The sequence below is a fragment of the Truncatella angustata genome, assembly GCF_020726525.1.
Source record: "Truncatella angustata strain MPI-SDFR-AT-0073 chromosome Unknown BKA67scaffold_4, whole genome shotgun sequence".
Lineage (NCBI taxonomy): Eukaryota > Fungi > Ascomycota > Sordariomycetes > Amphisphaeriales > Sporocadaceae > Truncatella > Truncatella angustata.
In genome coordinates this window covers 3,641,163-3,664,570 of record NW_025763384.1, presented here as the reverse complement: position 1 = coordinate 3,664,570, position 23,408 = coordinate 3,641,163, and the positions used below count along the sequence as shown (strand labels likewise).

General features: G+C 46.7%; 9 protein-coding genes across 9 annotated transcripts; 6 read left to right on the top strand and 3 right to left on the bottom strand.

Moving 5' to 3' along the window:
- Positions 1 to 214: 214 nt before the first annotated feature.
- Positions 215 to 1,569, top strand: BKA67DRAFT_677383 (Alpha/Beta hydrolase protein; the record flags this gene model as incomplete). Its single annotated transcript, XM_046108822.1, has 3 exons — positions 215 to 1,216; positions 1,303 to 1,451; positions 1,501 to 1,569. Exons 1-3 carry the CDS (start codon positions 298 to 300, stop codon positions 1,567 to 1,569), a joined length of 1,137 nt encoding a protein of 378 aa, XP_045959118.1. The 5' UTR covers positions 215 to 297.
- Positions 1,570 to 3,743: 2,174 nt separating this feature from the next.
- Positions 3,744 to 4,151, bottom strand: BKA67DRAFT_566336 (uncharacterized protein). Its single transcript, XM_046102887.1, has one exon. It carries the CDS (start codon positions 4,037 to 4,039, stop codon positions 3,800 to 3,802), a length of 240 nt encoding a protein of 79 aa, XP_045959117.1. The 5' UTR covers positions 4,040 to 4,151; the 3' UTR covers positions 3,744 to 3,799.
- Positions 4,152 to 4,517: 366 nt separating this feature from the next.
- On the bottom strand, positions 4,518 to 4,991 carry BKA67DRAFT_536140 (uncharacterized protein; the record flags this gene model as incomplete). Its single annotated transcript, XM_046100114.1, has 1 exon — positions 4,518 to 4,991. One exon carries the CDS (start codon positions 4,989 to 4,991, stop codon positions 4,518 to 4,520), a length of 474 nt encoding a protein of 157 aa, XP_045959116.1.
- Positions 4,992 to 5,312: 321 nt separating this feature from the next.
- BKA67DRAFT_592795 (major facilitator superfamily domain-containing protein) lies at positions 5,313 to 6,722 on the top strand (the record flags this gene model as incomplete). Its single annotated transcript, XM_046104871.1, has 3 exons — positions 5,313 to 6,037; positions 6,116 to 6,363; positions 6,496 to 6,722. The coding sequence occupies 3 exons, from the start codon at positions 5,313 to 5,315 to the stop codon at positions 6,720 to 6,722; spliced, it is 1,200 nt and encodes a 399-aa protein (XP_045959115.1).
- An 808-nt stretch (positions 6,723 to 7,530) lies between these two features.
- BKA67DRAFT_566334 (uncharacterized protein) lies at positions 7,531 to 9,368 on the top strand. The gene is made up of 4 exons (XM_046102886.1): positions 7,531 to 8,567; positions 8,749 to 8,822; positions 8,882 to 9,054; positions 9,125 to 9,368. Exons 1-4 carry the CDS (start codon positions 7,818 to 7,820, stop codon positions 9,160 to 9,162), a joined length of 1,035 nt encoding a protein of 344 aa, XP_045959114.1. The 5' UTR covers positions 7,531 to 7,817; the 3' UTR covers positions 9,163 to 9,368.
- A 1,005-nt stretch (positions 9,369 to 10,373) lies between these two features.
- Positions 10,374 to 11,045, top strand: BKA67DRAFT_290157 (uncharacterized protein). The gene is made up of 2 exons (XM_046096007.1): positions 10,374 to 10,721; positions 10,792 to 11,045. Exons 1-2 carry the CDS (start codon positions 10,550 to 10,552, stop codon positions 10,941 to 10,943), a joined length of 324 nt encoding a protein of 107 aa, XP_045959113.1. The 5' UTR covers positions 10,374 to 10,549; the 3' UTR covers positions 10,944 to 11,045.
- A 3,156-nt stretch (positions 11,046 to 14,201) lies between these two features.
- Positions 14,202 to 15,858, top strand: BKA67DRAFT_536135 (isotrichodermin C-15 hydroxylase; the record flags this gene model as incomplete). Its single annotated transcript, XM_046100113.1, has 3 exons — positions 14,202 to 14,279; positions 14,337 to 15,440; positions 15,511 to 15,858. The coding sequence occupies 3 exons, from the start codon at positions 14,202 to 14,204 to the stop codon at positions 15,856 to 15,858; spliced, it is 1,530 nt and encodes a 509-aa protein (XP_045959112.1).
- A 1,698-nt stretch (positions 15,859 to 17,556) lies between these two features.
- BKA67DRAFT_677376 (uncharacterized protein) lies at positions 17,557 to 18,270 on the top strand (the record flags this gene model as incomplete). The annotated part of the gene is made up of 1 exon (XM_046108821.1): positions 17,557 to 18,270. A coding segment is annotated over one exon (714 nt), but the record flags the coding sequence as incomplete, so codon positions are not given.
- Positions 18,271 to 18,892: 622 nt separating this feature from the next.
- Positions 18,893 to 20,422, bottom strand: BKA67DRAFT_566325 (Alpha/Beta hydrolase protein). The gene is made up of 2 exons (XM_046102885.1): positions 20,066 to 20,422; positions 18,893 to 20,000 (listed from the first exon to the last, which is right to left on the bottom strand). The coding sequence occupies exons 1-2, from the start codon at positions 20,290 to 20,292 to the stop codon at positions 19,283 to 19,285; spliced, it is 945 nt and encodes a 314-aa protein (XP_045959110.1). The 5' UTR covers positions 20,293 to 20,422; the 3' UTR covers positions 18,893 to 19,282.
- Between the last annotated feature and the right edge of the window lie 2,986 nt (positions 20,423 to 23,408).

Below are 23,408 nucleotides of genomic sequence, written 5' to 3'. Positions count from 1 at the left end.
AGGCGACAGGCGTTTATACGCCGACTTTAGTGAGGCTACTACAACATTCGACGAAATTTGGAATTACCTCAGAGATGCGGATCACCAAAGATGACTCCGCAACAAATGATGCCGAATTGAGAGGCATGTAGTTAGTTGATTACTTCGTATATTGGAATCACTCATAGTAGTTCCGGTTGAGGTGGCTCCAGAAGACGTATAAAGGGAGGACTACTGCCAACGGAATCCAGATCACATCCACCAATTTCATCACCAGTAACATCATTCTCTTCTGCTACTTCCTCACTATTGAAATCAATGCCTTCCCCGAAACTTCTCATCATCGCCGCTCTAGGCGTGGCTGAAATCACTGTAGCTACAAGTCTGTGCCAGAATATCACAATCCCAGTTACCATATCAGCCGAGAACACGCCACTCAATTTTGCGCCACCACTCACAAACTTCGATGCGACCAACTTTCTTCTGAACAGTCTCAAAGCCATCCGTGATGGGGTTCAAAACCCCCAGACTACAACAATCAGCGGCATCTACAACCTTGCTGCCACTCGTTGCGATCCCGAATCTGGTCCATCTGACGTACTTCAAATCCTGACTCACGGTTTCGGCTTTGATCGCAGCTACTGGGATTTCCCCTTCAACGACCATAACTACAGCTACGTCAATTTTGCACTCGATCACGGATACTCTACACTTTCCTGGGACCGATTAGGTCTCGGAATGTCGTCTCATGGCGACCCTATCAACGAGATTCAAATTCCTCTCGAAGTTGCAGCCCTAGGAGCGCTCTCTCGTGTCGCTCGTACAGGGAACTTGTCTTCCACGGGGACCAGCTACGGAAAGATAGCTCATATTGGTCACTCCTTGGGGTCAGCTATGATCTACGCATTAGCTGCAACCGACCCAGACATGTTGGATGCCATAGTTCTGACGGGGTTTAGCCACTTTGTCGCCTATCAGCCAGTCGGTCTTATAGGTTTCCACCTGGTGCAGGCCAATACCATTGACGGGTTCACCGATTATGTTCCTGGTTATCTTGCTCAAAAGGATACTATTGCAGTGCAAACTGATTTCTTCGCACCAGGCTCCTTTGATCCAGAGATTTTGGATGCTGCATTTTTGGCACAGGCGCCGATTACTGTCGGGGAGTTGGCAACAGCGGCATACATGGGGAATGCCACCATCTATTCCAAAGCGCCAGTACTGATAGCGACAGGAGGTAAGAACAATCTTTTAAAAGGCAACGGATTTGTGAAGTCATACTATTATGGAAGTATTGGACGCTAATTTATGTGTAATCTGCAGAACGTGACCTTATCTATTGCGGCACCGATTGTCTAGCTGGAGTAACTGGAAACATGACTTCTGTTTTGGATCTTTCGGAGATATACTTTTCTTCAACAACATCATTCAAGACAGCAGTGATTCCAGGCGCCGGTCATGGTCTCAATCTAGTATGTAATACTTTGATTTCAATGGTTCCGTTATTAACCAAGGGTGCAGGACTATACCGCAAATATCACGTACAGCACGATCAACGAATTTCTAAGCTCTAATGGACTTGGAGTGTGATCAAAATTGATTGGAAAGTGTAACAAAAAAATGCATACTTCTTGCAAATAGTTGCACGGATTTTCAATGGTTTTTCGACCTATATGGCCGTTAGGAGGAACTAGGAGTAGCCAAACGACGACTTTCATTCATTCAATCAAGTATGGCAGAATACCACGATCCCACAGTGCGATGCAGGCTTAGAGACCTGCCATTACGGCTGAATGTGACCGGTTCGAGGACCTAGATAAAACGGAGACGGATTTCTCATACACTCGTTAACTTTCCTTTGTTTCTCAGACTATATTATCATAATAGACCCCCGTTAAAGCATTGAATCTTTATTACCATGCTTTATCTTTTAGCGTGATCAGCGTATATGTCTAGGGGTGCTCTAAGAAATGGCACATAAAGACGATATTATTTCTCATCTCTAAGATAAAGCACGTACAAGGGCACCGCTATTGTCAACGCATGACGAGACTGGGACTCCAACATCCAGGGGTCTCCGTTACTCAAAGTTCACGAAGTTACTACAACCCTTCTGGGAGTCTGATCACTATTATTGGGATACATTCAGACCAGATTTCATAATATGCCTCATAAATCACGAATAGAGTCAGTACATATGTAATCCTTATGAATTTAAAAATAGCGGATACAGCTGGTCAACATCTTGAGTACCTAACAAATAGATGAGCAAACCAGAAAAAGATGAGATGGCTATGCTGGGGGCATGCCGGAACAGTTATATCCAGCAACAATCAGCTGTATGTCAACCCCCTTCCGTACCATTGAACATAGATTCGCATCCTCTCAATTATTCACATTCATTGTTACGTGACTCGAGTACAATATGGTATCCTAAAGGGCCCATTATGGTTTCAAAAGGTTGAAGATTACCTTGGTGGGCTGCCTTACACCATCCCTTGCCATGCCTTGTCACAACACCGTGGAATGAACTGATGATAGCTTGATTGTAGCCCTGTTCCATCATTGGAGGCCTAGTGACACTTTAGAAAGCGATACGACGTGTTACAAACAACGTACAGCTTCTAGCAGATATCATGTAGGCCATGAACGTCCTGGACTTCAGATATAAACAATCCATATATCCCAATGGACATATAATCCATAAAAGGAACCCACCAAACCTAGGTAGCTACTTTTTCACCATCTTTTTTCTGAGCTACCTTTTCACTGTCATTCTTCTCTTTCGTCGCAGTGGTTTTGCTGCCACTGCTGCCACCCTTGCCTATAAGCTTGCCCAAAAGTCCGCCGGAGTGCGAGGCTGACTGCCTCTCGGCGACCTGCTTCTTGTACCCGGCATAAGGGTCCTCGCCGCGGGCAATGGCGTCGTCGCGACGCTGGCGGTGTTCACTGTAGAAGGACTCATCGTGGCGCTTCTCGCCGCGGATCTCCCAGCCTGATCCGCCCATGCTGCCTACAGGCGCACTCATTGCGTCACTTCTTTGATTGTTGATTTTGCTTTACTTGTCTTTTTGGCTGGCTAGTGACGGTGACTACAGGAATACCGCTTCTTTCTTGTCTGTAAATGAGTCGGATATCGTGATCGCAATGATGGTAAATGTGTGTAAGTTCAAATTGTATATGATTAACAATGGGAAAAAAGCATACACCTTTTTGAGGCGGTAACGGCTATTTATTAGTTGATCATAAATTGATCATAACTACCGCATTTAGCCAACATCTAAATACATGGCCACCTGAGACAGCTGTAGCGTGGCACCTATGATAACCGCTGACAAAACTCCCTCATAGATGTAATCTGACCATGATATTGCTGCGCCTCTATTGCGCAAATTTGAAATGTTACGGTGTAGGTCAAAAATGCTGATTTACTTGGCGTCTGCCTGGCGAGAGCATGGGGCCACCTCGCGAGGCTTCCGCCCAAAAGCTTTTTCAAGTTTCTTTTAGATTAGTTTATATTACACAGGGCCTTGATTGGCCACGAGAAAACGATGCGCTCATGTGAATTTCTTTTTGGGTTGCAGTGAGGGGTAGAGACGCAAGTGCTATTTACACAATATCAGTTGTGAAGTTTTCTGCCTACATTGAGAAACTCGAACCGAGGCGATGGCGTTATGCATGCATGGCAAGTTTTGCGGCGTCCCATAACATGCTAAAAATGGCGCATGAGGACTTCAAGGGAAACTAGAACGCCTTCTGTCCCATTTACTATAGTAAGACAAGGTCCAAGATTGATCCGCACAGAGTGGACTAGCCATCGTCACGTACTACTCATTCGGACTGTCGGTATTGAGCCAATGATGTAGCAGGCTGACGAGAAGTTACATGTATGCTGCGGTACGAAGTAAGCGTATTTTAGACTAGTTAGTGGTAATCTTGGATTGGAGCTGCCCCTAGCCGAGCAAACGGCTATAGGCACGGCCCGAATTTCGCCAAAGTCCAATGGACAGGCGACGCCATACTCACTTCTCAAAAGTAAGAGCGATGCCCGCGCCGCCATAATTGAGACACCCCCGGTATTTCTGACTATGACATCGTCGTCAACTTTTACAGTTAAAACCTTAAGCTCTAGACTAGTCAGGATAGGCCACCGATCAAGAACAACTCCTAAGACCAATTAAAGTTATTCTTCTTTGAAAAATCAGTAAAACAGACTCTTCGCCCGTCATGACCGCGCACGAGTGGCAAATTGGAAACTTTTGAGCTTAAAAGGCTTTTGCGATGGAGACATTGGATTTATGATGGATTTCAACATATTGGTGACTTTGTAGAGGAGGAATACTACTATATGATCGTTACTCGTTGATTGATATATTGAGGATGAGGTTTTACGTTTCTTGTGGTTTATCAAGCTCTGGGATCAAGATCAGGGTTCTGCGCCGTACCACGTAGACTTCCAGACGTTTTGTTGCCAGCCATTCCGAAGATGGCGTCAGAATTAGCATGCTTGAATGAAGTTGATTATTAAAAGAAAACCATCACCAAAGTAAAATTTGTGGTTTCGCAACCACATAGACCCCTGCAATAGCTGAACCGAACAGCAGGGCTGTAGCAGTAGTCATCGCCCTATGGATGACTTTATCCTGGAGCTTTTCCTTCCGTACAACGTCGCTGAACCGATCGTTGCCAAACTGGATACGGGCATACAGCGTCGTCCAATCGAGGAATGGAAGCCATCGACTGACGAGATGATCAAAAACCTTGCGTGCACGCTTGCCGGGCGATCTGACACCATGACGCAACTCATAGTAGTGTTCGTGTGCAAGGTCAACTATGGAGTGAACATCAGGCAGCCGATGAGCCGTGTAATCCGCGATGGTGCCCGTAGGACATATAGGAGGTAGCCCTTTCCCAGTTGCGACACGCGCGGCGGCTTCATCACGGAACTGTCTGAAGAAGACACGCACGTCCTCGAGACCCGTGATCATACCCATTGCATGAAAAGGCGTCATTGTGTGAGAGCTGTCACCAAGAAGAATTACACTGTCCTTATAGCCCAGCTTATTCAATTTGGTCGATTTGAGGGGTAGCTTTTGGTGTTTGACAAACTGGGTCGTGGTCTCTTCTTCGGATTAGAGGTTAGGTATAATTCCAGAGAACTCGTTCTTGAACCAAGGGGCAAATTTCTCGGAATTTTCCTCGTGGTATCTCACAGTTTCTGTGTCGCAGACCATGCCTGCGCGGAACGAGCCGTTCTTGTACAATGGTAATTCTAAACTGCCTTAGTCACGAAGGAGTCATCACGACTCACGAAATCTGGCTGTGCCATCACAATGTTATTGTCGGCCGGCGCTATAGCCGATGTTGTCGGGGCCAAGCCCATGTGGATAACAGGCAGCTATCTGTTTTGCATATTTACTATAGCGCTTGGTTCGGCAAAGACAGCTCTCCAAATCATTCTCTTTCGCACTCTTCTGGGCGTCGCTATTGCCATGTGCTTACCTACTGCGGTAGGTCTCATTACACATACGTTTCCAAGGGGCTCATGGCGAAATACTGCATTCGCCATGAACGGGGTGGGGCAGCCGTTAGGCTATGCTCTCGGTCTAGTTCTGGGTGGTATATTCACAGACACAATCGGCTGGAGATGGGCCTACTACATGATGGCTATAATCAACTTTTGTCTCTCGACTGCTTCCATATGGTCACTTCCGAACCCCCGTCATCATGGAAGTAAGAAGTGGACAAGGCGTTTGGCTGAGATCGACTGGGTGGGCGCTGTTATACTCAGTGCAGCCCTAGGACTGTTGATGTATGTTCTTGCCAACACAACGTCATCTTACCTCAGCATTGGTTATGCTCAAAATGCAACCTTGCTCGCAGTATCGCCAGCTCTGTTGATAACATTCCCATGTTGGATGCATTGCCAAAAGAAAAAGGATCGACAAGCCCTGATTCCTAATGCACTGTGGCGTAAAGCATCCTTTACTTCCGTCTGTGTATCGATATTTTTCTGCTGGGCGTCCCTAAACGGCATTGAGTATTTTACGACTCTCTAGTGAGTGCCTCAACGCCCTGTTCTATATGTAATTAAAACTGTGGATCCCCCAGAAGGTGCTAAAATATGCCCCGGCAGCTTTCAGGAGGTTGAAGGACTTTCTGCGTTACAAAGTTCTATCCGATTCATCCCACACCCTATAATGGGTGCAGCTACCAACATCGCCACAGCATATCTTATTTCCCGTGTGAGCATTCGAACCTTGAGTGTTGTTTCCGGCTTGGTCACTGTGATCGCTCCAATACTCATGGCAACGATCAAAGTTGGAGAGAACTACCAGTTTGCTCCGTTTTGGGCTCTCTTCCTCTCGCCTATGAACCCCGACGGTGAGTGGTCCTTCGACATCTCCTCATATTATCGAGCGTGTTAATGTACTCATATATAGGCAGTCCTTTTTACGGCCGCGAACTTGGTTATCTCAGACACTTTCCCTCCAGAAGTACAATCTCTTGCGTGAGGCGTCTTTAACGAGGTGGCTCAGTTTGGCAACAGTGTTGGTTTGGCCGTCACAGCGGCCATTGCGGCATCCGTCACTGAGCACTCTCAAATCGTCGATCACAGAGATTCCCTTATGGAGGGATACCGTGCTGCATTCTGGACGATATTTGCCTCCACCGCCCTGGTAGTAGCTATTTCGTACTTTGGGTTTAGGAAAGGAGGAACTGTGGGTAAGAAGGATGACTAGTCGTTAGCCTATTGCAAGCAGGCAGAAATTTGCATCGAGGAAACTTACGGTGTTCTACCTGGAATATGAATTAACTCGATATGTTATGCATGTTACCCTGAAAATCGAAACGTCGATTTGTGCGGGTCTCTTCTCCTACATCCAGCCGTAACAGCAAGGCCAACTGGGTTTATTCCTAGAATTTGAGATACCCTAAGGGTCACATACTGTTATTTACTAAATGGGACATCTTTCAGTAATTAGCCCGACATCACCAGCCGCAATTCTGCAATCTTAAACCCCCAGTATGGCCTGCTCCTGAATTTTTGCTACAATTCAAAGAGAGTAAAATAGGGCTAACTTTCTGCCCAATTCTCTTGACACACCTAAGTCTTTCAAATTATGAATTTATTTTCTTCACCAACGATACCGTCCACGTTCCAACGTCTTTTAGACTAGCATGCTTCATACAATTGGGATCATACATCAGCTGCTTTTGAGTTTCCACAAGATGCGCAATCAAGAGATGAGAATGGCACATTGAAACCTACCAAATATTGAAGTATGGTGATCAAAGGATTCAAACAATATGAAATATAAATTTCTGCAATTTCCACTAATACCGGAGCTGCCAAAAAAGAACTTTTTCAACGCCGAGAATTGTGATGTAACAGATTATCACATTTGGAGGAAACCGCGGACAAAGATATAAAACCCCACGGTCACACCTATCATGTGACCATGCAGTTTGTGTGTGTGAAGTGCCGAACCAATCACATAGAATATGGCACCTTGCTTATAGTATATGCGCACAAGCTCGACCTGGACGAGACATCATTGGCACGATAAGATTCTCAAAGCGCTTATGACCGGAATACACCCGATACCTCTGGTGATTCGTTGGTATACCCATTATCCGCTCCCGCCTAATTGAATCAATATGTGAGCAAATTTTAAAATGGCCGATGCCCAGCGTTACCTATGAGGGACTTGACGTTAAAAGGTTGCGAGGAAACCCCGTAAATAACAATTGCGAACCATGCCATCAACACAAGCTGACCAGGTTGCGACTACGAGTTCTTCTTACTCCTGACGACAGCAGTCATTTCACGCAATATGATGTGGAAAACCCTCGCCGCCGCGCTCCTCGTGAGGCAAGGCATCAGCCAGTACATGGCCATGATGCGATTCAGCTGTTCGCAGCTCGTGGTCGAGAGACTCGACCCTCTGGTCAACCCAGGTTCCGTGCCGTCGCCGCATCTCCACCAAATCGTCGGGGGCAACTCCTTCAACGCCTCCATGGACCCCAAGACGCACGATCTTCCATCGGGTTCCACATGCACTAGCTGCACGTTCTTGGAGGACTTTTCCAACTACTGGACGGCGGTCCTCTTCTTCCGAGCTCGCAACGGAACTTACAAGCGCGTGCCCCAGTTCGTTAGCGAGGGTCTGGATGCCAACGGTGGCATCACGGTATACTATATCCCATCGCCGGATACGAAGACGAACGTCACCGCTTTCACGCCCGGCTTCCGCATGCTTGTCGGTGATGCCTCGCTGCGCTCGCCCGGCGCGGCGCGCAAGGTGTGCCACCGCTGCATGCCGGCCTCGGGGGATAATAGCAACATCAACTGCGGGGCTCCCGACAGCCAGGCGCTTCCGAGCGACTTCTGCCCCGGAGGTATACGTTCGGTTATCACTTTTCCTACTTGTTGGGATGGAAAGAACACCGATAGCCCCGATCACGAGAGCCACATCGCCTACCCGATCTCGGGAGGTTCCGATTATGATGTCGGTGCGTCTGGCACTTGCCCGGAAACCCATCCCGTAAAGATACCCCAAGTGATGTATGAAGTCATGTGGGATGTAAGTGATATTAGCTCCGTACCTGTTTTCCATCTGTAATGAGCCGCGGTGTTGACCCAAGTGTTGGAACTTGTGCTACCCCGGCGTGGTGCAGGTCGCCTTGGGCTCGAGCTCTAGTTTCCAATGGCGCCAGATGAAGTCTAGTCTAGTCTAGCTGCTAATTTGGGTCGGGTTTTGACAGACTCGAATCTTCAATGACAGGAATTTATGGCCTGAGGATGGCTCGCAGCCATTCGTGTGGAGCACGAACGATAAGTGAGTTTCCTGCTAGCCGCACTTATATCTCGGACTGCGATGCTAAAAGCACGGTTCAGCGGTGGTTATTCGCAACATGGGGACTACGTCTTCGGTTGGCAAGGCGATGCGCTTCAGCGCGCGATGAACGGCCGCTGCAATGGTACCGTCTGCGACGGATTAAAGACCCAGTCCTCAGAGGAGGCAATGAAGTGTACAAAGCCCGCGGTTGTGGAGGAGGATATAGACAGCTGTAAGTGAAACCTCCCGACCATGTGTCTCAGAGCGATCCCATGAGCTGATTTTAGCCGATAAATTTGCAGGGCTCACTGATATCCCCGGAATGTCTACGGTTCCTTGAATTGTTTAAACTGCTTTGGAACATTTCAACCTGCCTCGGAATTGTCGAGGGCAGCGATTTCGGTGAAATAGGTAAATCCCCTGACACGGACCCTGCGAGCAGCTGCTCTAATTTGAGAGGACTAGCGGTAGTTCTTAGAAGCCGTTGATTACTGCTCTGCTCATAAATTGTGAGAGCAAAATGTTTAGTAAATTATACCATTATCATACACTACTCATTTATTTCATCCTGCATGAGAGGCTCTGGGAGCTTGTTAATTGTCTTCCATTCCTTTCTTCGTGTGTCTTTTCGTGTGCCTTGTGGGATTGATGCCGAGACTTGTATCCCATGAGCGCGAACCGGTCTTGTACCTCTTCATTTGGTACACCAGTAAGTACGAAAATATATCACTGATATTATCCTTATAACAGCACGGATCATTGTTTGTGTTTCTCTAAGAAGCCGAGTGACCATTCCACCGAAATGTAAATGACAACATAATACGGCTGCAACAAAATCGCTGCTATTCTTGCCACAATCCTTGATCTTTTCGGTAGTCCCATTTACCGATGTATATCAAAATAGGACACTCATATCACTGGACATAGTCTGCGCTAATTCAACGTGACTCCTGATCAACGCTTGTCCGACTTTAGAAGGGGGCTTAGCCGCTAACCTAGACCAAGGCAATGAATGCTAGGTCGTATACTTTACTGTACTACTGTGGAAGTAGAAACTAATTGCTCTGACATGGGTTGGAACGGTGCTTACCTTGTCCAATGTATCTTCGTCCTTTGGCCGTACATAGCTCATATGAATGCTGTTATGCCAGGGCCATGGGATTCTGAAAACGGCCAATGTGATGTTCGCTCGCCGAGACAGCGCTAAGCCTTAGCGCTGTGAGACATGACTGCGGGGGCGGCCAGGCGTCATCACAATCCCCAACTTTGAGGCTGGGCAACACGCACAATGAGAGGGATTAGATTATTCATAGCGCAAAAGCATACTGTTAGTATATGATCCCTTTGGCTTATGTCTATACTATATTACTCGGCCCTGGATGCGTGCATCTCCAATATTTCTGTCGGGGCTTGCACATGTTGTGATTCTTTGAGGCAAGACTATGACTGCGTAACAATGAAACCCCGGGGGGTTTGGTGATTGGCCCATGTCCCCCACTTCCCACGTTCCCGCGTTACGCAGCTAGAATCAACATCAAAATCACGCGACACCGTGACGTCACCAACGCCAACGCAGCTTGCAGGCATCCATTCCTATCCTCGCCCGAATAAAGAGGAGGCGTCAGCTCGCAACCGTCCCTGTGATTCTACCCCTCTCACCGGCAACAATTGAAATCCGAATAGACATCGAGAAACTCATCCATATCGCACAAAGACAAGTCGCTGAAATGTTCCAGAACATGCTCACCATCTTCCTCCAGCTCTGCCTGGCGACTCTCGCATTGGCCGCGCCCATGGCCGGTGAGATCACAACCGCCGGGCACGGTGACGCTTGGCAGTACGGCACTGGCGGTGGCATCATCGGATTCGTCGTCTTGATTCTCGACATCATTGTCTTTAGTAAGTCAAGTCATTTGCATCCGCCACAAATTCGCCGTGTCGATCCCCAAGTTGCTAATGCCGCACGCAGTCGAGGTTCTCAAGTCAAACCGCCCGCCTTCCCACAAGGTCCTCTGGTGCCTCATCGTCTTCCTCTTCCCCATCGTCGGAATGGTCATTTACTACATTTTCTCCAACCGCCAGGCACACACTGGGTCTGGTTCTTACGAGCCATTGGCATAAATACCCAAACGAGTAAGATCGAAGACAAGTTTGTTGAAACGAGGGAGATGCGGAGGATGCAGGACACAAGCAGCCCTACCCTGCAGGTGTTGAGACGTGTTAGCCATGCGCTGTGGCTTGGTTGCTTTTGATGAGCATTTGCAGATGTCAGCGGACTGCTCTTAGATGTGGCAATGGAATTTTGACCGAAGTGGTGTATTTGTACCACTGAAATATTTGTCGTGAACGCTTGCCATGTTTCTTGTGTAAGCATCATTGCGATGATCCCATGTGTAGAACTTATAGTAGAATTTGGTGTGTTCCCCTTCCCAGATTGAAACCAGGTCCAGCGCGATTGAACCGAGGTGACCCCCGACTCCTCGGTCAGAGTCCCATAACAGTGGTACAACTCACCACTTTTGCAACAACGATAGTTACCATGAGCCCTACGAAGGGGACTCTCACCGTTCCCTTTTGACCCTGGAGCTAACTATAAGCATCTAAAGTACTGACCCAACCCAGCTCCTTTAAAGCATTCAACCATCGTGGCTGTGAAGAATTAACCGGCGCAACTAAACAAGATATTGTGATCGCTCTGAAGCATGTTCGGTCTCCACAAACCCCTAGAATTAGCAACAGAGTTCGGTGATACAATTACACGGTCGATTCTCGAAAATCGGGAACGAGAGCGTAGTACAGAGTGTATTTAATGGGTCGAGAGACTTATACTAGAAAGTAGGTGGATACTACAGGACGGTTAGCACCGTGTCACTCGTCATTGTAGGGATAACTATAACCACCCTGCAAGCCCAGAAAGTCTCAGGCCCTTGAGATAGTGGTATTTCTCCTTGTGACAATGCTGAGAATAAATTAATCACACTTTAGGCAAGTCATCTCTAGACTTCACGAAACTCTCCTTTCCTCTTCTATTCACAGGAGTGGTTGCGTGTGCACTAGCCAGGCACTGCCCTCTCCATTGCATGTCTGCGCCAGGGTGTGGTTTGGGCGACACCTGAGAGGCCAGACAGCCAGGAATCCCGCCTATGTACTCAGTAAGAAGGACTGGCATGCTCTCAGCAGGCAACTCGATCCGCTGCACATCGGTCAGACGAGAACAACGGATTGGCATGACCTTTCCTGTTAGCGGCTTAACCTAGCGACTTTCGATAATTTCAGGAGTTGTCTCGGCTGTGGCCGCTTTTTTAGGGTCGATCACAAGATCATAGAACGTGCGAGAGCATTACTTCTGCAAAATGGACGCAAATGGCTCCAGAAAGGCAGAAGAATGATAAAAGGATAGCACCGGCTAGGCTGGAAGTATTACCAATTCCTGTGCTTGCTAAGGGACAATACGCGGCGTTTCCAACAAGGACGGCGCGGTCACGAGACCATGAGTCCAGTTTGACAATAGCCAGGCGTCCAAGACAGAAGTCGTCAACGTCTTCTAGCGCCTTGAGAATATGTTCTATTTCCACCCTACGTCTCGGAAAATTCTGCCGTCACCATCTCCTCTTCCTTAACATAACCCTTTTTACCCTTTTTTGTTCCGCCGCCAAAGTTATACTTGAAATATTTGTTCAGAACTTTGAGTATCTTAACATCTCTGTCAGAGTGCCTTTTAAGGGCTGTAAAAGGGATGAACTTGATGTTATTGTTGACGCCGATGGCTAACGATCGCGAACCCGGAGAACCATGTTTGGATCCGACAATCCAGATAATTACTATACATTCGGCGTCGCGATAGCGTACTTCACCCGTTCTTGGCACATCAGAGACTACGTCCTTACGGCTCATTTCGCTCTTGGATGTCAATACATTTTCACTTGAAGACACGATTCGCGCGAGATGCAGATATCTCTCTCCTACAAAATCGTGTTCAATACGATCCTTAGTAGTATCGTATATAACCCGACATAGATCTCCTCCTTATCTCGAAGGCAGTAGTAAAGCTTTATTACCCCTCGCCGGTCCTGTTCGCCTCGAACATCGCCCTCTGTGTGTCGGATTTATTGACTATTGCCATGCCTTGCCCTTAGACTGCATTGTTGCGGAAGCCAGACTTGAGGCCTAGACGCCGCAAAACCTTAAGTCCCAGTCCTCGCAAGTCTGTCTATCTGCCAACCCATCGTTCGTAAACTAATACTAGAGGATAGACTAGAAAAATTCTCGACAACCATTATGTTATAGCCCACTTTGATCACCAAAAAGCAAGGCTATTATCAGCTATACTGCCACCATAGGTGAGGATCAAAGGAGGCATGATTATCAGATTCTTGCAGTATTATCAGTGCTGTCTTTGGAAGAAAATCTCTGTATGGTCGGAATTTACATGATCGGAAAGCTATCTGTTGTCAAGGCTCATGTAGAAGAACAGTCTAGCACCCATGGACTACGGTCGGGTCGCGCCGGCTAGTCGCTCTTCTCTGCCTTTTTCTGCAACGGCAGTCTACCAGACTATTCCAACTGCCGGCCTGTCCGAATGGTCAAAAGGCCGAGCGACAGCGATTGTTCGTGCTGTGTTTCCGCAATCAGTGAAAAGGGAAGGTCTCGAGCCAGCTTGTTTCCATATTACGCGGCGTTACTATCAAGGAACAAATTCGGGTTGTAAGCCGTGAATATCATCTCAATTGGAGTGTTCAACGCGTAAACCGCAAAAAGAGGGGTGAGTGTTTCCTTGTAGTACTAATAACTACGCCGCCGTTACGACTGAGTAATGCAGTGATGGTTGCCCAGTGGAGTGCCAGCCTCTTAACGTTACATGGTTTACTCACTAACCTAACCTTAGACTAAATGTTGCAGTGGCGGGGCCTTAACATGCGGTTTATTTTGTACCCGTTACTCTAACAAGCCATTTACCAGCCAAATCATGCTGCCCATGAAAAAACTGTTTGCACAGCCATTTTCTCAACTTCTTATAATCCTCAAGATCGTTACGTAGCAATTGTCAATATAGCACCTTAGACTACTTTTCTTACACTGTTCCTAATTTACTCTACTTGACACAGTATATGCTCGGTCTGTGTCACGTAACGCAACATGTTAATTGGATAACAATATACAACCCCACTAGGTTATGCTTGATTTATAAACGCGGATGTAAAATCACGGACTCTCGGACCCAATTGAAACCCGCAGACGAAAACATAACGCCTATATATCTGATATACCACGTAGTAGACACTGTAAAACCATGTGCAGTCGTCAATTCTCTCAGCAAAAAAGTATCCCAGCTGTTATTTGAGCGTCAAAACCATCTAAACACTTTATAAGCCCCTTACCATGGGTACCCTCACTAGCAGCGCAGACAGTCTGCTAAGCATTAGCTTATCAACAGCTATTACAGCTCTTATCGGAACTGTGAGTTCTCACAACAGACATCACCCTCGCTGTATGGCGAAGCTAATTTGAGGACAGTCAATAGTCTATCGAATTCTTCTCACCGTCTATCGACTTTACCTCGACCCGCTTTCCAGGTTTCCTGGACCGAGGCTTTACGCCATCTCTTACCTCCCATACCTCATCCACGAGCGAATTCAAGGCACTCTGGCGAAGGATGTGCAGCAGATGCACGAGATTTATGGGCCAATTGTTCGAATATCTCCCAATCGTCTCTCTGTCGATGGCTCTATAGGGTGGCCGGATGTCTTCGCACCGCGCGGCAACGCTCCAGAATTCGAAAAAACCATCGAGTTTTACCAACTTGGTGGGCGGGTTGGACTCTTTCCTACCTACAAAGAGGACCACCGGCGCCAGCGCCGGCTTCTGTCACACGCCTTCTCCAGCACCGCGCTGCAAGATCAAGAGGGATATGTCAAGTTCTACGTCGACCTGCTTATTCGTAAGCTTCAGAGCAACATGGAACAGGGCAAAGTCGTCGACATGACTAAATGGTATAATTACACAACATTTGACATCATTGGCGAGCTCGCTTTTGCTGACCCCTTCAATTCCCTGGCAAACAGTGACTATCACCCTTGGGTTGCTTTGATATTCTCTAGCATCAAGGCTGGTGGGGTGAAGATGTTCCTTGATCATTATTGGCTGCTCAAGCCCTTGATTCTACTAGTGTATGGAAAAGAGGACATCAGGAAGTTCATCGAGTCACGGGAACTCGCCAAGCAGAAAACAGAGAAGCGGCTGGCCCTGGGTGTCGACGAGAGTCGAAAGGATTTCATGACGTACATTCTCCGTCACAATTCTGATGGCAAGGGCATGACTCATGACGAGATCCTTGTTAACTCCCTAGCTCTCATTGTTGCTGGCAGTGAAACAACAGCTACTGCCTTGTCAGGTCTGACCTACCACCTGACAATGAACCCCGAAGTTTACCAGAGACTTGCGAGCGAAGTTCGGTCGGCGTTCTCCTCCGAAGAGGAAATAAATATGAACTCTACAGGTCAACTACACTATCTCCAGGCATGTCTTGAGGAGGTCCTTCGTATATATCCACCCGCCGCCGAGACACCGCCACGGGTATCACCAGGCGAGACTGTTGGTGGACAGTTTGTGCCGAAGGGTGTATGTAGCACTCCCACTCCCCCCAGAAGTGACATACTTTCAACAGAGCATGGATTGACACCGCCAACAGACTTACATCACCATCTACCAATGGCCTACACACCACTCGCCCCTTAATTTCACAGATCCTGAAAGGTTCGCGCCTGAACGTTGGCTTCCTGTTAGGCATCCGCTATATAACCAGAAGTACTCGGCAGATAATAAGAGTGCATGCAAGCCATTCTCTTACGGACCGCGAGACTGCCTCGGCAAGAACCTTGCTTACTCGGAGATGCGGCTGGTCATTACCCGGATGCTTTGGAACTTTGATTTAGAGCTCATGCCCGGACAAAACGACTGGGTGTCACGCCAAAGAGTTTTCATTGTTTACAACAAGGGTCCGTTGATGATTCGACTCAGCCCTGCTGGTAAGATTTGATTGATATCCTTGCTTTCCAACCCACAATGGTGCAAACATACCACGTTATTTTCATATCTTAACACACTCCTTAACAAATTATCAATACACATACCAAAAAATCCTATCTAGCCATACAGATAAACATGGACAGGTCAAATGCCTCATGTAGCCACCATGTATCATGTCTGTTCTAGTGTAATGACCACAGTGGCATTCTTCATCGCACCTCCAGAGATTATTCCCTCTGTAATTTATCCTAGGTTTATTACCTCTAGTTTCCGTTCATCCCGACTGTTCTTGTCACGTTTTATGCTGGCTGAGCAGGACCAGGGCGAGACATCAGACTCATTGTCAGACCTTATCCGGTATCAGACTGCCACTGGGTATATAAGGGCTATAATCCTCCATATGTGATAGAGAGTAGGGCTCAGCGCTTCAATACCAAAACCGTCCAGACATTCTATGCTGGCGGCCAAGCTACTTTGAATGTTTAAAACTATTAGAACAAACAGTCAGTACACCATACGAAAGCTACCATAGTTACCTCAAGATCGTCGCACCATTTAAGCATATCCAGCTGCAATTCTTCAAACACATTCTCGATATTTTGATTGAGATTCACTGCTTCACCTTCAAATAGGGTTGAACAAGTCATGAGAGGTAGATCAAGAAAGCTACCACATGGAAGGCATAGAAACGCTGAAATCTACTTATATACCAACCGTCGGTAAGGATAGAGATTTTATCTTTCGTGCAACACTTTGTACAGTTCAAGAAACATCAGATATTAACTATGTACCAGTCGCGCGATCTGTCATTTTTCTAAGATTCATATTATTCCTTATCATTTAATGCTTTCATTGTGAATCATATCATAAGTTAGGTTTTTTTTTTCCTTTTTAAAAAAAAAAAAAGATTCACTGAAATTATCATGCATTATGATCTACGAGTCGTAAATTGTCTTTTTATACTGAACCGTGAACCTTGGTCAAAATCTTTCTTCCACAAATAAGCTATACTTGCCTAATTTATAGCCATGTCGCCTTACGTTTCCAACACGCCATTGTGATATATACTATTGGTTGGCTGGTTCTGAAAGGCCTTGCTCGTCCAAGGATTGAGAATCGTAAGGATGTAATTGAACCGAGCACTTTAGCGTCACGGTTAAAGGCATTGTGGGTTTTGGGGGCTCGGCATCACACGCTTTGTGTTACGTTTCGCAAAAGGTAGAGCATGTGCCATGCAACAGCACCTGCGCCAGATATTACCGCGCAATGTTTCGTGATAGGGTTTTCCAGTCTAGAGTAACTGGTTATTACGGTGGATCTGGAACGTCTTTTTGCCGTGCAAAGAAACCTTTGTTTCACGACAACACTCTGTAATCATTCGCCATAGATACCAAACACACTAATCTTAACCTATGGTGACATCTCTCATTGGTGTTTGTCATGTTTGCGATAGGCCTTGCTGTGTGACGACTTCGGTGCACAATAACGTAATGGTCGTACTACGATAGAGAATCAAGCACGAATAACCCAGCTCGGTGAAAGCGCATCACAAATCATATGTGCCAATAATAGAGCATAGTAGTGACTCTCGATTTCTCTGTTAATCCCAACAGCTTTTTATCAAGAGAGTGAATCGCGCTTCAAAAGGTCTATAAATACAAGAGACCTTTGACTCCAAAAAGCTCTCTTCCTTGTTTTCAAGCGGCAATCTGGAACATCTCACTATCTCAAAAGAAGACACATTTTCTGGAGAAGGTACCAAGAAAGCTCAATCGCTGCACCCCAAACCATCCAAGCCATCATGTCCGGCGACTCAAACAACAATGACACTTTGAGGGATGAGAAAGCTCCGATCGACGAGCTAGCCGTGAGCGGCCATCAAACTGTGATCTATGATCATGCTTCGAGCAGTAGCCGGGCTATCATCGATGATGAAGAGCTGGCCAACTCTCAAGCTTCGCGTGCTGACGGAGTATCGATTATGGACTGGGATGCGCGCAGGCGCGCACTCATTAACGCTGTTCCATACAACCTATATGAAGGCCACGGATCTGATAGCGAGAAAATCTCGAGCTCAGCTGCTGCCGAGCAGACCAGGAGAGATGATGAGAACCCTTTGCCAAAGGCAGTCAAGGAACGTGTGACCCAGGGCGCCGTTTCACGTAAGCTCATGCAGATTTATGACAAACAGAGATGGGATGCTGATTGGGAGTACAACCGATCGCCCTCCACTGCACCTTCGGCTAGTTTCGAGGTTCTGCCCATTCACGGGCATTCGCCAGCTGCTGAGGACTCGCCAACTACTAAGGCTGCACTCCCTACCGAGACTTCACCAACTACGAAGGCTTCTCCCTCTGCCGGGAAGTCACAAACTGCTAAGGCTTCGCTCGCTGTTGAGGACTTGCCCACGCCAACAGCTTGACCAACTGAGCTTTAGTCATGCCTGGGTACCCTGTCGTTCGTTCAAGCTGGAGGGACTGGTGGCACCTTCTGGGTATGGGGACGGTGCAGATTCAAAATGGGGATATCAATGACGATGTGCTAAATACGTACGCTACAGCTAGGTAAATAGCTAATGGTGAACGTTTGATACAACAACTGGCTTCTTAAGTATTGGTAAGAAGCCTTCGCGACGACTATTGAGTTGTGCTTCAAGATCTACATCCTCCAGACCAGCACTGAAGTCGCCTGAATAATGATTATTTGTGACTGTTGTATGGAAGACCATCACTGGAGATAGAAGTCATAATTTAGCCGCTTCAAAATTCACATATATCCCTCCGCGGACGCCAGGAGAACATTATATTGATCACAAGCGCATCACCCAAGCCACTGTTTTGTTGAGTTTCCTGTTTAGCCATTGACAATAAGAATAGTTATTCAGAAGCTCCAAATGCCACTGCACCTGTTGGATAGAGTGCGAGCTGTACTACGGCGTGGCGTAAGTGTAGGCTTGGGTGCTGAGAAGGCGATTGGTAGCTACAAGTAGCCTCTGCTAACGCTTCGAAAATAACAGAAACAATTTCGCCGAATTGATTTTTAAACAGTACTTTTGTAATTTGACCTATTCCGCGTGAATTTTGGTACTAAAGCAGAGTCCTCGATGGCTATTAACCACTACGACTACCAACGCCAGGTTGATGCTAGAAATTCGAGGACGAGGTCTCTGAAATTGTGTCTTTTATGTTACAAGAGACCTATTCCAATGGAAAATGATATAGACATAGATGATGCCCGTTAGGACCTCTAATAACTACGGAAAATCTTTGAGTGGCCTAACTGGTGCTATCTCACACACTACAAGGAATAATTAGCCTGCCTGCAAAAATGTGATCGCTACGGAAACTGCATGGCTGTGGCGGACCATCAAGCAATGCCACACTTCACCAAAGGCTCCCTGCATGTATTCCAGTGTTGTGTGGAGGTGTGCCATTCTACTTGGTTGGCCAATACCGCTCAACAAAAGCAATAGGTTCTTTCAGCCAAGGTTCCGCCAGTGTGGCTTCCTGGTCGAGCACGTGCTCCCCATGAGGATAGACTGCATGAATGGGTACATCAGGATGCAACCTCTCCAGCTTTTCCACCCATAACTGTGAATCTTTCACCGAAACACTGGTATCGTTGGTGCCATGGAACAGGAAAACCGGCGGTATCCTGTCGGCCGTTTCGAGACTCTTGATCGGGTCCAAGTGCGGATACCTATCCAGATCAACAAGTCGTCCGCTCTGCCCCGACGCGTAGGCAAGGTCCATTCTCGTGGCAAACTCGGCCCGAGTGAGCAACTTGCTCGGGTCGACATTTGCAAGGTACGTGTCCAGAACGGAAACGGGCACTTGAGGGGCCGGGGCGCGGGTAACGTAATCGCAATGCTTTCGGATCGCCAGGGCCGGATATTGAAGCATGACAACAGCAGCCTGTTTGGAGAAACCAAGCAGAACGGACAGCGCTGACAGGTGGCCGCCCGCACTTTCTCCAACGATGGCCAGGTTACTCGTGTCGACGTCGAGCCCTGGTAGCGCTTCGAAGTCAGTGTCTACCCAGCGCCAGAAGTCACGCAGGTCGTCGGCGATATCCTGGAACTGTGACTCTGGCATAAGCCTGTAGTCTGGGGACACAACCACGGCATTATGCTTGAGAGCCAGTTCTAGTGTCCTTTTTTTCACATCAGCATTTGAGGACAGGTCACAAGGCTGTAGACTGCAGAACTAAAGATTTACCATGGTCGCCACCAGTCATCCGACGTCCCTTCGTGCCAACCCCCTCCATGCAATTTCACAAGGATAGGCCTCCTGCCTGACGTCGACTTTGTCTTCGGGATAAGAATATGCACGCCGATGGGATGGTCATTCACTGTCTTGTACGTATCCACGAAAATATCAAATAACTGGAGCAAGTCAAGGGCTGCTTGGACCTGAAACTTGGTATTGATTTCGGTTTTTTTCATCGTCACTGAGGTGGAGCCTTTCTTGGCGTATTTTGAACTTCCACTATCGTTGACGACAGATCTGTAATAAGAAGACTATCTGTCAGGGACAAGCGAGCAAAATCTGCATATATCTGATGAAAGTGTACGCAGTCAAAACCCAAATCAGAACCTCCGCGTTGTAGAGTGTCAGGTGTTTTTATGACCTCCGTTTGCTTATAAATCCTCCTTTAACAAAACGACGGGTTGCGAGTGGGTCCTCGGTTATGCGATGAGAGTGTACATGTGCAGAGCATGCACCGTGTATAATGTACAACCCGCCTGTTTCTGTTATTTAGGCTAAAGGCGAGAATGCCTGTCAGATTACAATGATAACCAAAGAGAACCCGGCCTGCATGCAGTAACATATTCACAATCTCAAGGTCGAACATCAATGGGATAGCCGTGGTCATGCTGGCGGCGGAATTGTGCCGCTTACCCCACTTCTCGTGCAGCTTTCCCACGTTTTGAAGTTCGACCCATCGGTTGGTATTGGATATAATTCCCGGTCAGTGGACGTTGAGCACGGCCTCGACTGGGAAGTTTACAAATCGTTGGGACTAAGAGCCATGCAGGCTGCAAATAGGTCGACCAAGTACAAACACTCATCAGTAGTCACACCGTCAATAGCCTTTACAATACAGGGACGCTTTTTTATTAATATTGTTCTGAATGTTAATTTTTTTACAAGCATAACGGAGTTGTAGAAACCCGATATTTGACTGATCTCACGGTCTTGCAGTCAAGAGCAGCCATAGCAGCGGTGCCTTACACAATCCCGCCTGTAGCGGAATGGTGCGCAAGAGCTTTTGATGACCACGCATGCTTAGCAAGATGTATAAATATACATCAATATGTGGTTGTCAATATTAATCATGCCACTTTGCCAGGTGATGCCACAATCTGCGGTGCATTTATGATGTAATTTGCTGTATTGATCGAAGATAAGATTATGAGGATACTCGAACGCGAGCGCAACTAGGGTAACAGCTTGGCACGTTTTCTCAATCTACCCACGTCTATCGAGTAAAGAGACTTCTTTGTTATTTATATCATAAAGGCGGTCAAGTCTGCCTAATTTTACAATCATACTAAATAGTTGTTTCAATGTATTGTGGATCTTCTGAGTAACGTAGTTTATAAGCGAGCTGGCCACCCAAGGAAGCTGGCCACGCTAATTAGCATAATACGTAATTTAACTGAATTTCGTAACCATAACGCCGTAAATCAATTAAAACTACTCTGAATACTCTTGCCCAGATGATTCTATTTCAATCTGATAGGTTCTTGCGTTATGCCCGGGCTTCCCGCACACTCTATAGCGTCGTTGGCGCGCCGGTCCCCGACCCGAACCATTACCGTTTTCACGTATTTCTTGTTGTACTTGTTGTGTAACGTCTTTTTGGTCTTGTAGATCTTTTACATCTTGTATATTAAGTGATCCTCTAAGCCGAATACGTGTTTTTTTAGCCCTACGTCGTTTACTAATAACCGTATTTGCCTCTCGTAGTTTAGTCACCTCGGCTTAGAGGAGGGCCATCCGGTGTATAATCCCATGCGCTCTTTTCGCGAATTGGTCGATGGCTTCGTAAATTGAGGTTGGAGAGCTATTTTGATGGTTGGCGATCCGAGATTTAATAAATTCAGATTGTGAAGTAGCCTCGATTGGGTTGTTCGGTGTCTTCGAAGCCTAAGGTCGGGTTTCTCGCGTAGGGGGCCGAGAGGACGTTAGCGTTTGTAATTTCATATCTAGCTTCGATATCACTACTTCCGGGCTTAGAAGGATAAGTCTAGCTCCCTCGAAGCTTGCGCGGATATTGCTTTCGGTTATACTCTTCTCGAATGCTTCGTAAAACGCCGGGAGGAAGTCCTCTTTCATAATATGGGAAATCCGGGCTCGGATAAGACGTTTAATTTGCGCGTTGTACGCTTTCTTAAGAGGTGCAAAACATGCTATATCTAATGGCTGAAGGATATAGGATGAATAGGCAGGTATACAAAGTGTAAGAATGTTATTCTCTTTATAATACTATTCGAAAGCATCCGAATGGTGGCTCTCGTAGCCGTTAAGGATTAAAAGCCGGTATATACCTAATTTCCGGCTTTTTGTATACGCGTTAAAGTGTTTTAGCTAATCTGTAGTTAGTTTATTAGTAATCTAACCATTCGGGCTAATAGCGACCTTCTAATTCTTCGGCATTAAGCTGTTTTCGTACCAAGATGAGAGGTGGTATTTGCCTTTAACGATGATATACGGCGGGACCGTCTAGCCTTGCGAATTAACGCCTTGGATAACCGTAGCCCATTCTTGATTATTAGGCTGGGCTAGCTTAGGTTTGCCTTTCCTTTCGGAGCTGGTAACGACCATCGATGGGGTGATTTGTCCTATTATAAACCCGGTCTTATCGAAGTTGTAAATATCCGTATTTACAACCCCGTATTTCGCGATTGTGTTACGTACGAGGTCGAACTAACCTTGGATAAGTTCTGGATCTTCGTATAAAGCCCTAGAATAGTCGTACTTGCGACTAAATACCGTTTTGAGTTGTGGTTGTCGCTTGACGAAGTTAGAGGCCTAGTTCTTCCCGACGCGTGACGCGTCGCGGTCGCGTAGTAATCGATTCGCCATATCTTCTATAGCGCTTAACCGGGGAGGGAATGCTTGGGAATCTAGCTTAATTATCCTTTTAATAATCGTATCCTCTTCTAGTTTTGTAAGAATTTGATTTTTAGGTCGGGTATCGCGTCGAGGTTGAATACCGCGTATTCGCGTCATACGCGTTGAACGAGGGACTGTATATATCGCTGCGACGCGCCGTACGCTTAATGTTGGATCTTTTTCAATAGCTTGAATAGCAAGGATTAATTGAGCTTCTTTATTAATTAAAGTCATTTGGAAGTAGTGATGAAAATGGAGGTAAAAGGTTGAATTATATGTTATGCTAATTAGCGTGGCCAGCTTCCTTGGGTGGCCAGCTCGCTTGTGAACTACGTTATAACTAGTTCACTTGATTTGTTTTAAGAAGTTGAATTTTGGAACAATACAATCGAAATGAGTTCAAGGAGGATATCGAAATAACATCTTGATCAATGTCTAG